The 16,179-nt window shown below is 33.1% G+C and overlaps 1 protein-coding gene across 2 annotated transcripts in view; it reads right to left on the bottom strand.

The window, feature by feature from the left end:
* Positions 1-16,179, bottom strand: part of LOC144971506 (putative cysteine--tRNA ligase, mitochondrial) — a 29,947-nt gene that overhangs the window by 3,835 nt on the left and 9,933 nt on the right. Inside the window, exons 2-11 of one of the 2 annotated variants that reach the window (XM_078912478.1) lie at positions 14,899-15,067; positions 14,312-14,489; positions 13,928-14,005; positions 11,759-11,891; positions 11,327-11,460; positions 10,490-10,624; positions 9,540-9,681; positions 5,043-5,214; positions 4,646-4,741; positions 1,754-1,871 (exon numbers count right to left, since the gene is read on the bottom strand). In XM_078912478.1, the coding sequence (XP_078768604.1) occupies positions 1,754-1,871; positions 4,646-4,741; positions 5,043-5,214; positions 9,540-9,681; positions 10,490-10,624; positions 11,327-11,460; positions 11,759-11,891; positions 13,928-14,005; positions 14,312-14,489; positions 14,899-15,067 (1,355 nt within the window). Of the gene's footprint in view, positions 1-1,753; positions 1,872-4,645; positions 4,742-5,042; positions 5,215-9,539; positions 9,682-10,489; positions 10,625-11,326; positions 11,461-11,758; positions 11,892-13,927; positions 14,006-14,311; positions 14,490-14,898; positions 15,068-16,179 lie in introns of those variants that run through there. The other variant, XM_078912479.1, reaches the window with a different exon arrangement.

Below are 16,179 nucleotides of genomic sequence, written 5' to 3'. Positions count from 1 at the left end.
TGATTGCCCACTTAAACTATTCTGACAGTGACAAGTAGCCCGTATATGATCTCACTCTGGGATGAAATGTTGATATTCAATTGCCTCTTGGCTCCTGGCAGAGCATAGGGCCTCAACAGCACTCTTCCATCTTCTTCTGTCCTTGGCACAGTAATATTCAATTAGCAATTGTAATTTTTTTTCAGACAAAACAATATACATCCTTAATTAAGAAAAGAAGGTGATTATGCTTAGCAATTTCATTCCATTTCAGTAAAAATGAGTTGTCTGTATAATGAGAGGGAGTGGTATTCGTGTTTTGGTGAAGTGAGATCGCTATCTACCAATATAATTGGGTCAAGATTGGGTGAGTTAATATCTAAGTATAACCTCTCTTGATTAGTAAAGTCAGTTATATAAAATACTTTACAGGAAAGAAACAGTCCACCCATTGTTCTGCCATAATATGAAAAAAAAAAATATTCTTTAAGTTGAGTAAGAGTAGTTGTATATGGATTCATTGGATTCTATGACAATGCTTCATTACTCTGACAACAGGTCCTATGATATGGAACCAAATTAACTAACTCATACAAATACAAGTCACTTGCTATGAATCCTTCTTTGTACTACTAGTACTCTTATATCATCCATCACTGCCTATATAGCCAGGAACCCATTCACATCTAGGTCGAGTGGGGTTGTGTTTGTAAAGTTTTTTTTGTTAAAGGACGCAACGAGTTTTGTGATTCTGTCAGCCATCTGGTCTCTGACAATATTGCCTGAATAATTTTACAATATGAGACACCTTATCTGCCACTAACGCCATACTACCAGCTTTCAAAGTCTTTTCATTTATGGTCAAGCTGGGTACAGACAGGATTGAATTGTTGTTTTTTTTTTTTGTTTTTGTTTTTTTTTCAACAATATTAACTTTCATTTAAGTTATAGTAAAACCAAAAACTAGAAGTGCCTACTACAGAGTTCTAGTACCAACATTTAGATTATAATCAAAACACACACTGAGAGATGATTATGTGGTAGGTTCTTATCACTTGCAAAAATAGCAGTTTTCAAATTCATAACAGTAAGTACTAACAGACAAACATTTGTTTTTCTAGATGTCTTTTTTCCATCAAGCAGAATCCTTTTCTATCAAAAATTGATAGAAATAAATGATAGCCACAAACATTAAAACTAGAGCCATGAATCATGTTGGACAGCTTCCTAATCACCCACTGTAATGATTTAATGATTCTGTTGATATATGAGAAAGGATTCCGTATAAGGTGCAATGTTAAAATAGGTAATAAAATAATTTATTATGAATACCTGACATTAGATCTGAAAATCATTAAAGTAAAACAACTGGAAAATGTGTTAAGAAATCAATGACATTAAAAAGCTTTTCCAAAAGAGCAGATTTAAAGAGGCTTTTTTAAAATGATACAGTTTCTAATAGTCAATGGATCAGTCTGCCTGAATGCTTGCCTCCTGATGACGCTGCGCTTAGCAGCTATCAGAACATGCTCTCGTTTGTTCTATTGCAGAATGACAAAAATAAAAGTATACGGAAGCAAGACCTTATACTTATATATCACACCATGAAAAAGTGGCAGCATGAAAGTAAGCAAATTTGTCACTAAATTCTAGTTCACCACCACAATAATAAGGTAATATACACATGTTTTTTTATCGTGTTAAGAGCTTTTCCCTACATAAAATTATTATGGCTTGAAATGAATCACCGATGTATTGTAATAGTATGTATTACCAGCAGCCTCAAATAGCTGTTGTTTATCCTTGGCGACAGTCCTTATCTTGTTTCTTGAAGATACGGCTAAATCAATCAGGTCATCAAATTTGGCTTGGAACTCGGCTGAATCCTCACTCTACACATAGTAATATAAAAAAATGGAACATATAAAGCATTGCACCAAAGAGCACCATATTATCAATTTCTTAAAATACTCAAATTTATTCAAATAATACTTAGAAAATAGTTAGTCTTAATATTTACTGTGATCCAGTAGTTTTCAAATAAAATGACAAAAAATTATTCCAGCATTTGACAGTCTTTTTGGGGATTTTTTTTTCAATGCAGGGATTAAAAGAACTTTTGTAATTCAGTGCTGATGGTAACAAAAAGTGAAAAAGTAGGAAAATGTTGAACGATTGCCTTTAAGCCCCATTTTTACTGCACTAAACCCCACTTTTAGAGCAATTGAGATGATAGACTATCATTGATACTCTAACTAACTTCTGGAGAGTGGGAAACTGCACCTGTGTGTTCCACCACACATCAACTCTCTCATTGCTAGCACATTGTTTCGAGAAAATGTAATTTTTAAAAGGAGGAAATTCCTCCCCTGGACTCCAAAATCGCAGATTTCCGTGGATCCGAGAAAAACCATCAGCTCTGGTAATTGTTGCAATCCAACACTCTTTACATTCAGATGATTGTGTTTGCTAACTTTCTAGGGTGTAACTCGCTTGCTGCCAGTCTGGAAGACTTTGAAATATTCTAGTCATGGGAAGATGTAATTTGTCTTCAATGGTTAATACAAACAACTAGGATAAGTGTGAGATTTTGCCTATGGCCCATAAACAGTAGATTAATTTCCATGACACGTCTCTTAAAAACAAACAATGTAGTAGATTGAGTGTAATTAAAATTTAACCAGTAAAAAAAAGAAAATATGTGAAAGGCATTTTTCACATATTTTGTTTAAACAACGGGGCGGATGTTAAATTTAGACACCCCCTGGTTTAGAGGAATGTTTTATTTGTACAAAATTTACAATAGCAGCTATTAGACTGTCTCATGAATTAAATGTATGCTGTACCATCGTCAATAATATGCAAATAATAAAAATAATAATAATAATAATAATAATAATAATAATAATAATAATAATAATAATAATAATAATAATAATAATAATAATAATAATTATAATAATAATAATTATATTTAAAATAACAACAGCAATAATAATAATAGTTATAATAATAATAATAATTTTGCTTAGAGCATGGAGTTAACTGAAGATAAGCACTTTATAAATAAATAAATCTATTTTTTTTAAAAGCAATGTGTCAAAACGATAAATGGATTCTTTCCCTCAACACACGCAGAAAATAAACAAGAGTTAATGGTTGCCTAATGAGCTATGTAATGTTCTGAATGGAACTGTTATCATTTTCATCATTCACTAGACACCTACTAAATCATTGTAAAAAACAATTGGTACCAAACAAGTAGCAGACATTGAATCAAAAGCCTTTTGCCAGCTAAATTTCAGTTGCATATCGTAATTCATAATTCTTGTTAAGTCAAACATAATAACAAATCTGGAAGAAGTTTTTTATCAGATGTGTAAAAAATAACAGAATATAATTCTATCTTCCAAGGAAACAAAATTATTCTGTGCGACTTGTTTTTGTTTTTAAGGGTTTTACGGCGCTTGCAAGACATTAAGGTCATATCAGCGCCAGTAAAAAGGAAGAAAATGGGATAGTAAAAAGTTCTAGAATTACAATTAAAGCATCCAAGAATAAGGCAGACAAAGGGGAATTGGTACAAATAGGGAACAGATGTAGATTCCAAGAGCACACTATCAGTGTACTTAGATTGAGATCACCTAAATTCTCATCCAGACACAAGCACAGGTCTCCACTAAGAGGAATACACTCAAATGTTTACAAATCATATATAATACATAAACAAAACATAATGCAGTGCATAACAGAGAGATGATTTACAAGGAAAAAAAATATCATCTTCCAAAACTAACTAACATTTGACTGTTTCCCTCCCAGCCAGGGTATTGGGCCAGGGCCAGGACAAAACCAAGTAATCTCATTCCAAGACAAAGACAGAGGGAGATAGAAGACACAGTATGTACCTCCCTGCCCACTATGGGAGGCCAAGAACCCCATCCAGTCTGTGTGACTTAAGTTTCTATACAAAAACTGAGGCCACTTTTTTTTAATTCTATTTAATTCTAAGAAGAATTCAGGTGATCAAATTTGTGAATCCCTACTCAATCTGGTATAATGCGGTCTAAAGACCAGGAATTACAGAATTTGACAGCTAATATTTTTTCTTTTCTTTTTCTCATCACTTTTAGAAACTGCATTTATTTCTTCTAACTAATGAGTATATTTTGTTTGTTTGTTTGTTGCTTTAGGTCTCTTCCAACACAATTGAGGTTATATGAGAGACAGCTGAAACAAAAAAACAAGCAATCTAACAAAAAATAGTACAAAGGTAAATCAAAATCATAACCTAAAGATATCATAAGCTAAATTATAAATAACCAAGAACAAACAGGCAGAAGATTTACAGAAAAAAAAATATCCCCTGTCAAAAATACAATCACAAACCAAAGAAGCAGGATAGGCTAGTAAAGAGAAGAAGAAACGACATCACTATCGGATCGTACACCCATGCGGACATCATAGGTATATGATTCAAGGGTGATGCTCCCATCCAACCACCCGCAATGAGTATATCAACTTAACTCGGTGTTCCAAATCTAGACTTTAAACTCAATTATCAGTGCTTGGTTCACCTTGGTAAAATGTTGAAATAAGCCAGAAGTGGATTAGTAAAAACCTATAAATAAATATATTAATTAATTACATAATTAAAAATAACAACCTTTCTTTGTCTGAACTCTAGTCCCAAGAGCTGAAGGTGGCGTTTGAGAAACAGACTAATAGATGACATCACAGCTGGGCTGCGCACACGTGAACTCTGAAATTTTAAAAATTGAATTAAATGTGCGTCAATCATTATTTCTCCATTTATTAATCTGATTATAAATGAAAACTGTAAAATATTGTGCTATGGTAAAAACAGCTTTCGCCACAAATTTTAGATTGATGAGTTTTGGCTAAATTCCCTTTCTAAAACTTTTACCATCATTCACATCATCAGCTATTAACTTGTTATTTTTTTATTTTGAGGCAATATTAAGGCAAGACGTTATAAACCTTTCTTCCACATACACATAAGAACCACAATACATCTATTTATTCAACACATCAATTCTCACTTTTGGTACTTGTTGTTCTTCATCATCACCATCAACATCATCATTATCGTCATCCTTTTTCACAAATGCCTGATTGGCAAATTTGGTAAGTCTCATCATGTTAGCCAATGCTTTAGGTGTGTTGAAATCATCAGCATAAGCTTTCATGACAGCTGTGTTTGCATCCGCTAATCTGATTGAAGGACAATGGATAGAGTGTTATTAATACAAAAATATACTTTGACATATTGTGAATGAAAATAATCTTACCATACAAAGAGATTCATTCAGAATACGGAAAGAGAATATAGTTAGAGAAAGACTTCTTGTGCTAATTATAACAATTTTCTGGCAAAGACAAGACTGAGGTTTACAATAAGGAGGGATATCAAGATTTAAAAGTCAATTACTTAAAGCAAGGGAACAAAGAAAAGTGTGGATAAAATACTTTCTAAAACAGCGAAATGTTCATTGTATCCAGAAACCAGTTTGAAAAAAAACGTTTAATGGTCGCTTGCATTACAATTTGGTATGTTCAAGCATGTTGAAATAAAACATCAAACTGCAAAAAGCACTAAGAATTTATTCTTCTTCTTCTTCTTCTTCTTCTTCGTCTTGTGGAAACCTCCAATATTGTCGAGGATCACTCCACAGTTTGTAGTGTTTTACATTTTAAACTTGCTAAAACTCTGCACATAATACTAAAACCACATAGATTAAAAAGTCACGTTGTGAACTCCAGCAATCGCGTGAAGGCATGTTGGCAACCGTTTTCAGCCACTTCAGCTGGGAGGCTATTCCATAGTCGGGCAGTGGAAGGGAAAAACGAATACATGTGGGCGTCTGTTTTTGATGTTGGGATGGTTACTCTTGCTGTGTGTCCCCTCGTATTTCTTGTGCCGATATCTTTGATGTCGTTTGGAAGTTTAAGGCACGAATTTTTGTAGTAGATCTTGTGGAACAATTTAAGTTTATCTATCTTTCTTCTCTTTTCCAGAGGTTCAAGGCCAATCCGTTGTGATATTTCAGACGCACTTGAGAAAGGATCGAATGTGTTTGTGATGCGTCTTGCTGTTTTTCTTTGGATGTTTTCTAAGGTGTCGATGTTTTTCTTTGTATATGGGTCCCAAATTGAGCTGCCATACTCCAAAATTGGTCTAACAATAGTTTTAAAAGCAAGGGTTTGAGTTGTGATTGGGCATCTTTTTAAATTGCGGGTGATGTAAGCGCTTGTTTGATTTGCCTTTGAAGCCAGGTGACATATGTGGTCATTCCATTTGAGGTTTTTAGCAAACTCGATGCCAAGGTATTTTGCTGTCTTTACATGTTCCAGGTTTTGACCATGAAGTTGGTATTCAAATGTTATAGGTGCTTTCTTATTTGTGATGGTTAGAACATTGCACTTTGATACGTTAAATTCCATTTGATTTATTGTTTCCCATTCTTGTAATTTAGCTAGATCGTCATTTAGTGTTTTGCAGTCGTCTGTTGTTTATATCTGATTATATAATGCTGTGTCGTCAGCAAAGAGGCGCACTTTTGACCTTATACCTCGTGGAAGATCGTTTATGTACACTAAAAATAGGACGGGCCCAAGGACTGAGCCCTGAGGTACGCCCGATGTCACCATCCCGATAGTGGAAGTCTCGCCGTCGACAAGAACTTGTTGGGTGCGATTGTCCAGAAAAGTTGCAATCCATTGTAAGGTTTTGTTCCTGATACCAACGTCATACAATTTCTGGATTAACCGATGGTGAGGGACCTTGTCGAAGGCCTTGGCAAAGTCCAGTAGTACTAGATCAATTTGACCACCTTTATCAATAGCAGCTGACAGATCATGTGTTAATGATAGAAGTTGAGTTTGACATGAGTGGTGCTTCCTAAATCCGTGCTGTTCATCACAAAAAATACTGTTAGTTTCGAGATATTCAGTTATTGAGGATCTCACTATATGCTCCAACAGTTTGCAGCAAATGCAGGTTAATGAAATTGGACGGTAGTTTTGAGCCCGGCTTCTATCACCTTTCTTGTAGACGGGTTGGACAAGAGCGTGCTTCCAAACAATTGGTATGTCTCCCGTTTCAAGAGAGAGTTTGAACAAATGTGTGAGGGCAGGTGCAAATTCGTTACTCAATATCTTTAAGAGACGGGATGGTATTTTGTCTGGGCCACATGCTTTCTTTGGATCTAGAGTGGCAAGGAGTTTGGAAACGCCCTCTACTGTCACATTGATTTCGGCCATAGTGTTGGAATCGTTTTCTTCGCCTTGTAGTTGTTGAGTGGTAATTTTGGTATGAGCTTTTGAAGCAAAAACAGAGCAGAATTGGTTATTAAGAATGTCTGCTTTTTCCTTTGCATCAGAGTATAATACACGATCATGCTCAAGGGGCGCTATACCAACCGAATCGCACCTCCTACTTTTTATAAATTTCCAGAGCTTTTTGTTTGAGTCTTCACTAACAAGTTCCTTAACATGATTATGATAGGCCTTTCTACTCTCTTTTTGTGTTTCTTTTTTTTAGTCGGGCATAATTGTACCAGTCTTTCTTACTGTTGGACTTTCTCGCTCTGCTCCATGCCTTTTGTTTCCGTCTAGATAATCGTTTGACGGTGGTGTTTATCCATGGTTGGTGAAATTTCCTTAACATTTTCTTCGTTGGTACATGTTTGGTCATCATTTTGTTTAGGTGGTCGTTGATGGCAGTCCAAACATCCTCAGTGCTTTCTAGATGTTGATTAATTATGTTTTCACTAAAAAGACGTGTTTCTGTCCGCATTTCGGCGATATTTGCCTTTTTCCAAATAGTAATAGGGTGTGATTTTTTTGTGATTTTGTTTGCTTTGATAGTGCTTTCCGTGATGAGAATGTCATGGTCACTAATGCCTGGAATGGTTGTACACTTGACAATTAAATTTGGTCGATTTGTGATAAATAAGTCGAGGATATTTGTACCCCTTGTTGGATTTTTGTTTATTTGACTCAGGCCAAAATCTTGCAATTTGTTAATAAATGCTTGGTTTATAAATGAAGGATATTGGTAACTGATTATTTTTTCTTGTTCCCAATTGATATCAGGTAGGTTCAGGTCTCCGCTTAACCAGAGTACATTTTTCGGGTCTAGGCTATCAATACAGCGTGTTATCTCAGTCATTTGTTCCATAGTTGAGTTTGAAGGTGTTCTATACATAGCGCCCACAGTGAGTAGGCCTTGTTCTGTTTTGATATTTACGATCACCGATTCTGATTTTGTTTGAATGTCAAGCTTTATTACTGAGAGGTTCGTTGTTGTTGCAACCAGCACCCCACCATACCTATCTTCTCGGTCTTTCCTGAACACGTTGAAATATGTCTCTGGTGGAAATATTTCACTGTCCTTTATTTCGGAATGTAGCCATGTTTCCGTACCTATGATTATGTCTGGTTTTATTTCTGATATCAATTTCCAAAATTCCGGTAGTTTTGGAATTAAACTTTGGAAGTTTATGGTCATAGTTCTCAACATGTTTCTCGGTTCACCATTACGGTCACTGTTAGTTTGCCTTTTTGCTATTTTAAGCGTGTTATGATTTGAGTTGATTTGGTGATTGATTCTTTTTATTTCATTTGGCCTCATATTGACCCTTCTTCCCCCCTTTGTTGTTATTGTCTTATTTTCACAAGCCACGTTCTCATTATGTTTATGCATCTCATCAAAATGATCAGGTGTTGTCATTATGTTTTGTTGATATGTTGATGTGTCGTTTACTATTGGCATGTTGTTGTGAGTGTCGTTGAGTGGTATGTTGATCAGAGACCTTGGGCACCGTTGTGTGTTATGTACTTTGAGTGCTCTATTAGTATGAAAGGGCGGTGGTCTGTGACCTATTTGAATATTTATTTTTCTTCGTTTCCGCACACCACCACGACTTGGTCGTAGCCGCTGGCTATTACTGCTATTATTGTTACCGTGATACCAAGACGATTCTGTGTCATTCCAATAAATGTTGTCGTAATAAGGATAAAAATAGATATGGCACATCGTGACTAAAAATCTTAACGTAAGTGTAAACAATAAATGGCTAGTACAATACTTCAAACAATGGGATCTACACCACTAAAATGTTAATTTATCTAAAAATCCTCTTATGAATTTCCGAGAAATATATATCACAATGTAGAATAAAACTTTATTAAAACGACTGTATAAAAATATTCCAGACTTTTGTTTTAGAAATCAATAAAAATCACACAATTCGGGAGAGAAATAACAACACGGCTGCCGGTTAGGCGAACTACACTATATTCTACACTTATTGTTTTCTTTTTTCAATTTTAGTCCTTTAAAATCCCAACAAAAAAAAAAATGTCATTCCCGAAAATGACCTAAACTGGTGTAAAAACATCTGAGCATGATACTTACAATGACTCACTGGCATAATGTAAAAGAATCACAAATGCTGTTAAAATCCTAAAGCTTGCAGCTGAAAAACGAAACGACTGAATGACAAACAGTTCTTTTCTAATAACAAATGCCATACCTTTCATACAATTGGGACTCTGACACATTTCCTACTACATCTGCTTGTCCTTTGGCGTAGGCATCACATTTATTGATAAAATTATTGAATGAATTGACTGTTGATATGGCTTTCTCCATTCTTTCATCACTGAATTCCATTCCTATTGAAAGATTTTTGGATGAAAATGGCAAAATAACATCTTTTTAAAGCCAATGAATTTTTTTATTTTTTATAAAGAGAAAGAAAGAAAAAGAAAAAATATATTCCATCGATGAAAGAAAGAAATTTGAAAAATTTCGAAATGATATTCCTTTATTGGTAAAGAGTTATGATCTATAGTGTAGGAGTTTACATCACCAAAATGGGGACAATTTTATATGTTGATATAAAGGAGCCATCTCAAAATGAAGGAAAACCAAAGGCAAATGAGAAGTTACCAGGTAAAAACAAATGGGATTATATGAGAGAGAAACATTACTGAAGAAGGGGAAATTGCTGGCTATGAGTATTTGGAATCTTAGAATTTAGTGATGTGGTCAGCTCCTGTAGGTCAGAAATCATGAAAACTCTTGTCATTGGTCCCACCTTGGAATATTATTGGTTTATAATCCCGCATTTTCATTGGCTGTCATTTTTCCTCCTCATTTGGATATCATAGGCCAATATCTCTTGTTTTTTGTTTACTGCAGTTCTATTATCCTTATTGAAAAAAAGCACATCCAAATTAAATCTGCATTACTATACAACATCCTTATTCACTAATATGCTGCACTGGACTTCATCAGAATACTTTAATCCATCAAGTTAATAAGACATTCTAGGGTTTATGGAAGCCTAAGAGATATAAGAATAAAAGCATGTTGTAGGTTGGCGATTACAGAAGATATATCTAACGTTTTTTTTTTGTTTCTTGCTTTTATTAAGCTAAACAATCAAGGTTACAATTTATGTTTCACGAAATTGCTTACTTTTTCTGTAACTGGTGAGCAGACATAACATACGAAAGTGATTTGGGGTATATTTTTTAAGAGCATCTGACACGGATATCACATTCTTTAAAGACTTGGACATTTTGACGTCTTGGCCTGACAGATATAGATGACCTGACAATGAAAAAAAGAAGTGCTTTGAGACATAATCATTTTACAAATTCTTTCACAATTCTTCTTCAATGTTGTTATCATTATTGCTATTATTATTGTTATCATCATCATCATCATCATCAACATCATCATCATCATCATCAACATCATTACTATTATAATTATTATTATAATTATAACTATTATTATTACTATTATTATTATCAATGTTGTTTTTGTTATTATGTTATTATCATCATCATCATCACCATGATCATCCATGTTCCAATCATCTATTATTAATATTATTATTATAAGCCTTCACTATTGGAACAACATATCCTTTACCACAAGTTATGCAGAGCTGCCTTTCACTTGTTTGTCTAAAATTGTGTCATCCATTTTTTTATAACATTCAACATTACATTAGATCGTTTTCCACATAACTAGCCATGGTGAGAGGTATAAAAGTGAATGGATGATCATATCTATAATGCTGCTACTACTACTACTACTACTGCTACTGTTACTACTACTACTACTACTACTACTACTACTACTACTACTACTACTACTACTACTACTACTACTACTACTACTACTGCTACTATTACTACTACTACTACTACTACTACTACTACTACTACTGCTACTATTACTACTACTATTACTACTACCACCACTACCACCACTACTGCTACTACTACTATTATTAATGCTTACCAGTATGAAACCAGTAATTGACCCATTGCTCTGTATTGTGGAAGGCACATGACTGAGCTAGCTCGTTTTCATGATGGGGAAACATGAGATCCTCTCCTCCTGAATGGAGGTCAAAGTTGGAACCAAGAATATCACTAGAAGGAAATAAATATTGTATATCTGAATCAGAATTAATTGGAAAATATCATTCAAATTATATAATTCTAATTAATATTAAAGGAATCAAGAGTTCAAAAATTGAAAGTTCTCATTCACAATTTTTAAAAGTCAGATTAATAAATTTGAATTTATCACAAAAATTACAAAAGAAAATTATCAAAATGGTCAACACTCACTCTCTCCCCCCCCCCCCCCCCCCCCCCTTCTTTCTCTCTATCCCCTCTCACACATACGCACATACAGGCACACACAAACACACAGACATTTCCATACCTTGCCATAGCAGAGCATTCAATATGCCAGCCGGGTCTTCCCCCACCCCAGGGTGAATCCCATTCTGGCTCTCCTGGCTTACTGGCTTTCCACAAAGCAAAGTCTTTGGAACTTTTTTTTCCGATTGCATGGCCTGTTTAAATGAAAAAAAAATAAAGAAGGCAAGAGTCGATAATATGACTAAAACTGAATATACCCATATCTTTTAAATATACACACACAAGTTCGGACTAAAGGCCAGAGGTATGGCCTATCTCAATTTATCAAATTAATATATATAGTGTTGCTATTGGTTCTTGGTTGTATATTTTTACATTTTTGTGCATTTGCACATATTATATGTATACATTGTCGCCATAGATTCTCAACTTTGTGTTTATACATTTTCATTCATGCCACATCTGTAAACGAATTTCCATTTTTTTTTATGAATAAAGTATATATTATTATTAATATTATTATTATTATTATTATTATTAATATATACAAAGTAAGTGTGAAACATTAGATAAAACTCTATAGCACTTTTGGTAAATCCTTTTTATGTTTGTGAATGTTAAAATCTATGGTCTGATGATGCATATTATGATGCCAATTATTTTTGCAAATTTTAGGATAAGAAATAAATATACAAGAAGGTACAAGGAATAAAATGATTATTGAATATAAAATTCTAAACACGCCAACTAGATAACAATACATTTTCTGTATGATATAGTGATACCTAATGGTGAGGCTTGTTCTTTTAGACAAAATTGGATGAATGGAATCAGTCTGTGCTATTTATGTCATGTGTGTACGTGACATTATATGTCAATACAGTGCGTTATGTATGTTCTTCATAACATTGAAACAGCATGTGTTACCAAATGACAAATTGCCACTATTTTGAGGAGAATAAAGATATATTATTATTATTACTATTATTATTAATATTATTATTATCAGTATCATCATATTATTATTGTTGTGATCAAAGTGATACACAGATAGCTAGTCATTTTGGCCATTAAATTCGTGTATAATACAGCAGAGTAAGCTGTGCTTAACAAATGTGCATTATTATTATTATCATTATTATAGTTAAAGTTGACAGTGATCAAAGTGATACGCAGATGACCAGGAGTAATTTTAGCATTGGAATTCCCAATATGTGACATAAAATCCTAGAATATATGTCTTATGTATTTTGATATCATATTTATCCCTTGTCTTTATCAAATCCTCGCCCAAGGCTCAGATCCATACATAGATTTGATTTAACTTTTTAGATAAATATATTACTCACTCAGAGCCTTGTATAATGTCGCAGAGTAAGCTGCGTTTAACAAATATGCATTGTTATTATTACTATTATCATTATTATATCAAAATACAATCCTGGTGTAGCCATTTACTCCAGGTCTTAAAAAATTATGATAAATAGAGACCTGAATGTAATCTATATTGTCCTTAAAAATGTACGAGAAGACTAGGAAAATAGGTAAAATAATTACTAATTACTTCCATCACACCACTGATCAGTTCTATAATTGAAAAAAAAAAATGTGGCCAATCCAAATGCATTACAATGTATATAAGAAAACATTTAAAACGAACCTCCAAACTTACAAAATAAATAGTCTAGTGACTGTAAAGGGCTTTTAACTAAGCCACAATCTCTAATAATGACATATTTCATCAAGGAAACTAGGGATGCTTCGAAAAACTATATTATAGGATCTGAAGTGCTCTAAAGATCAGTTATATTTTTGAAATATGTTGGTTTTAGGATGTGTCTAAAAAATGAAAACAATGAACAGATAGTACATGTATATTATCATGTATATCATAGCTTCCCCTATTAATTAAAGATCATCAGAGAAGAGGCAATAACAAGATTCTCCCCATATACAATTAATATGCTATTCTTTTACTATTTTGAAAATAAAAAAATCAGATTTGGTTGTTTACAGAAAACATGTCTTGAAAAGTGACAACTTGTACATTTAATAGAAAATTACTACATTTGAAACTGAAGGTAGAAACCTTGAAACACTTATGTTATAATCAAAAATAAATAATATGACGTATGGATATAACTTATAGCAATGTTTAAGAAATCAAACTAATTGTGATCCTTACAATCTTTTTTAGCACAGAGTATTTCAAGAGTGATATATAACAAACCTTGCTCATCCTGGTTTTCTTTGAGATTGGAAAATATGCCATATCGCCCATATTTATTGACATCAAAGTAAACACTTCCTGTAAAATTTATAAAGAGTAACTGGAATGAGTGGAATGTGAAATGGTTATTTTCTTACAGTACTTCTAAAACAATTTCAAAATATTCAAAGTAAACATTCAAATATTCTTTGAAAGAATAAAATTCATTGTTATCTTATATACAGCCCTTGTTATTTTCAAAATTTAAATAGAGATTCAAAATAATATAATATGGTTGAGAATAAAATCCAAAATAGAACGATTTATCTGTTCACTTTTTGAATACACACAAAAAAAATATATTTAAGATAATAATGAAAAATATGTAAAGAAGAGAACAAATACCATCTGAAGTTTTATAAGCATATCCGTCCTCTTGGAGTCGTAGAATGAATGACAAAATAACTGGTATGTTTTCTGTAACTCTGGTGATCACACAAGGTGGTAGAATGTTCAACTTGGACATATCAGAGAAAAACTCTGCTTCATACATACTTGTAATCTCTTTAATGGGCTGTTTGATCTGGAGGGATAAGCAGGTGTTTAATGATTAATTTCATGAACTGATAGAGTAATTTCTGGTTTACATTTGACGCTTGGTAATGTTATTTGACAAATAATTATTGATTCATTTGTATTAACAATTTTCACACCAAACTTGTTTATGAGTTCTAGCAAATAAGCTTTAAAGCTCTTAATAAAGGAAAGAATATAGCAATTAATAATTAAATATATGAACTTTTTTTCTTTTGAAAAACAACTTCAAGCTTGAAGTGAAAAAAATTGATTATTTCCTATTGTCTTCTACAACATTTTGGTCTTAACTTCAATCAATAGAAAGAAGGCTGTCTATGAAAAAGTAAAAAAAAAAAACAAAAAACAAAAAAAACAAAAACAAAACCAAACTAGACTGATGTCAATGAAATGAATACCTCATTTGATCGTGCTATAATTTTGTCATCAACATCTGTCATTCCCATTACGAGCATGCAGTCGATGCCAAAGGCATTTTGTAAAATGCGTCTTATCACATCCTGTCTCACATATGAACTAGCATGGCCAATATGAGCACTGTCATAGACTGTAGGTCCACATGCATACCTATGGAATAAATACACATCTTCTACAGTGCTGAGAAAATCAAAGCAATTGATAAATAAGTGAGTTCTGCAATAAAAAATAAAAAAGAAATAATTGTTAAAATTTACATTTTAGATTTCCTTTTTTTCTAAACTATTATGTTTGATGTTTGTGTATGTGTGTGATTGTGCATGTATTTGTGTGTGTGTGTGTGTGTAACTGTTGGTTTCATATGACAGAGTTGTGTAGCATTATTATTTACTAACTGATTTTGGATAGCTTGTTGTGTTACATTTCGGAAAATCAAAGACAAAAATTTACTTAAGTACTAAATTGCACCCTCTTTATAATGACATTGTTTGGACCAGACAAATAATGTCGTTATAGGGGAATACCAAGAATGCAACAATATGATTTGTGGATGAGTGAAATATTTCACTTCACTATTTTGAGGACAATAAAGACATTTTATTATTATAATCATTCTTTATTTTAAGACAAAGTGAATTTAACTAGTTAGATTGTAATTGTATTGATTTTGAAAATTGCAAACACACAAACACACATATAAACACAAAACAAGAGAGTGAAGTCTCATTGCTGTTGCTAGTATCGCGGCAAACTGGTCACTGTGCATGTAGATTTTGAGAACACATACTATATACCTAGTTACTAATACTAATAATATAGCAATAGACACTCAATTGTAAGCATCAAAACAATGAAAAGAAATGCTGACTTCCAGACTTCTCTCTCTCTCAGTCCCTCCTTTTACGAGGCACTTTCAAATTTTACACTTATACTTATATCATTAACTCTTTAAGATTCAACCCGACAAAAACTGACAATGGCCAAATATTCATGTGCAAGGCAGTCAAGACTGGCCTCAGTAAGTAAAATCCAATCGTTGTGAAATAAATGGCAGGCCTGTCAGTTACGCAGGTTGTTTTCGGCTCTGATTTTTATAAATTTGCCAACACAAAATAAAAAATGTTGCAGAAATTGCGATTTGGATCCTATTTTATTTGCGGGTCAAAATCATTGACAATGCACTTTGTTTGGTAAAAATCGGAAAAAAATTACGACTTTGGTGGTGAAAAATGACGTTGATGACAGTTATTGTAAACTTTAAA

The sequence above is a fragment of the Berghia stephanieae genome, chromosome 4 (assembly GCF_034508935.2).
Source record: "Berghia stephanieae isolate SIO BIC M18660-M18661 chromosome 4, UCSD_Bste_1.3, whole genome shotgun sequence".
In the NCBI taxonomy this organism is placed as follows: Eukaryota; Metazoa; Mollusca; class Gastropoda; order Nudibranchia; family Aeolidiidae; genus Berghia; species Berghia stephanieae.
The sequence above is the reverse complement of the archived record's forward strand: the minus strand, read 5'-3'. Positions and strand labels throughout refer to the sequence as shown.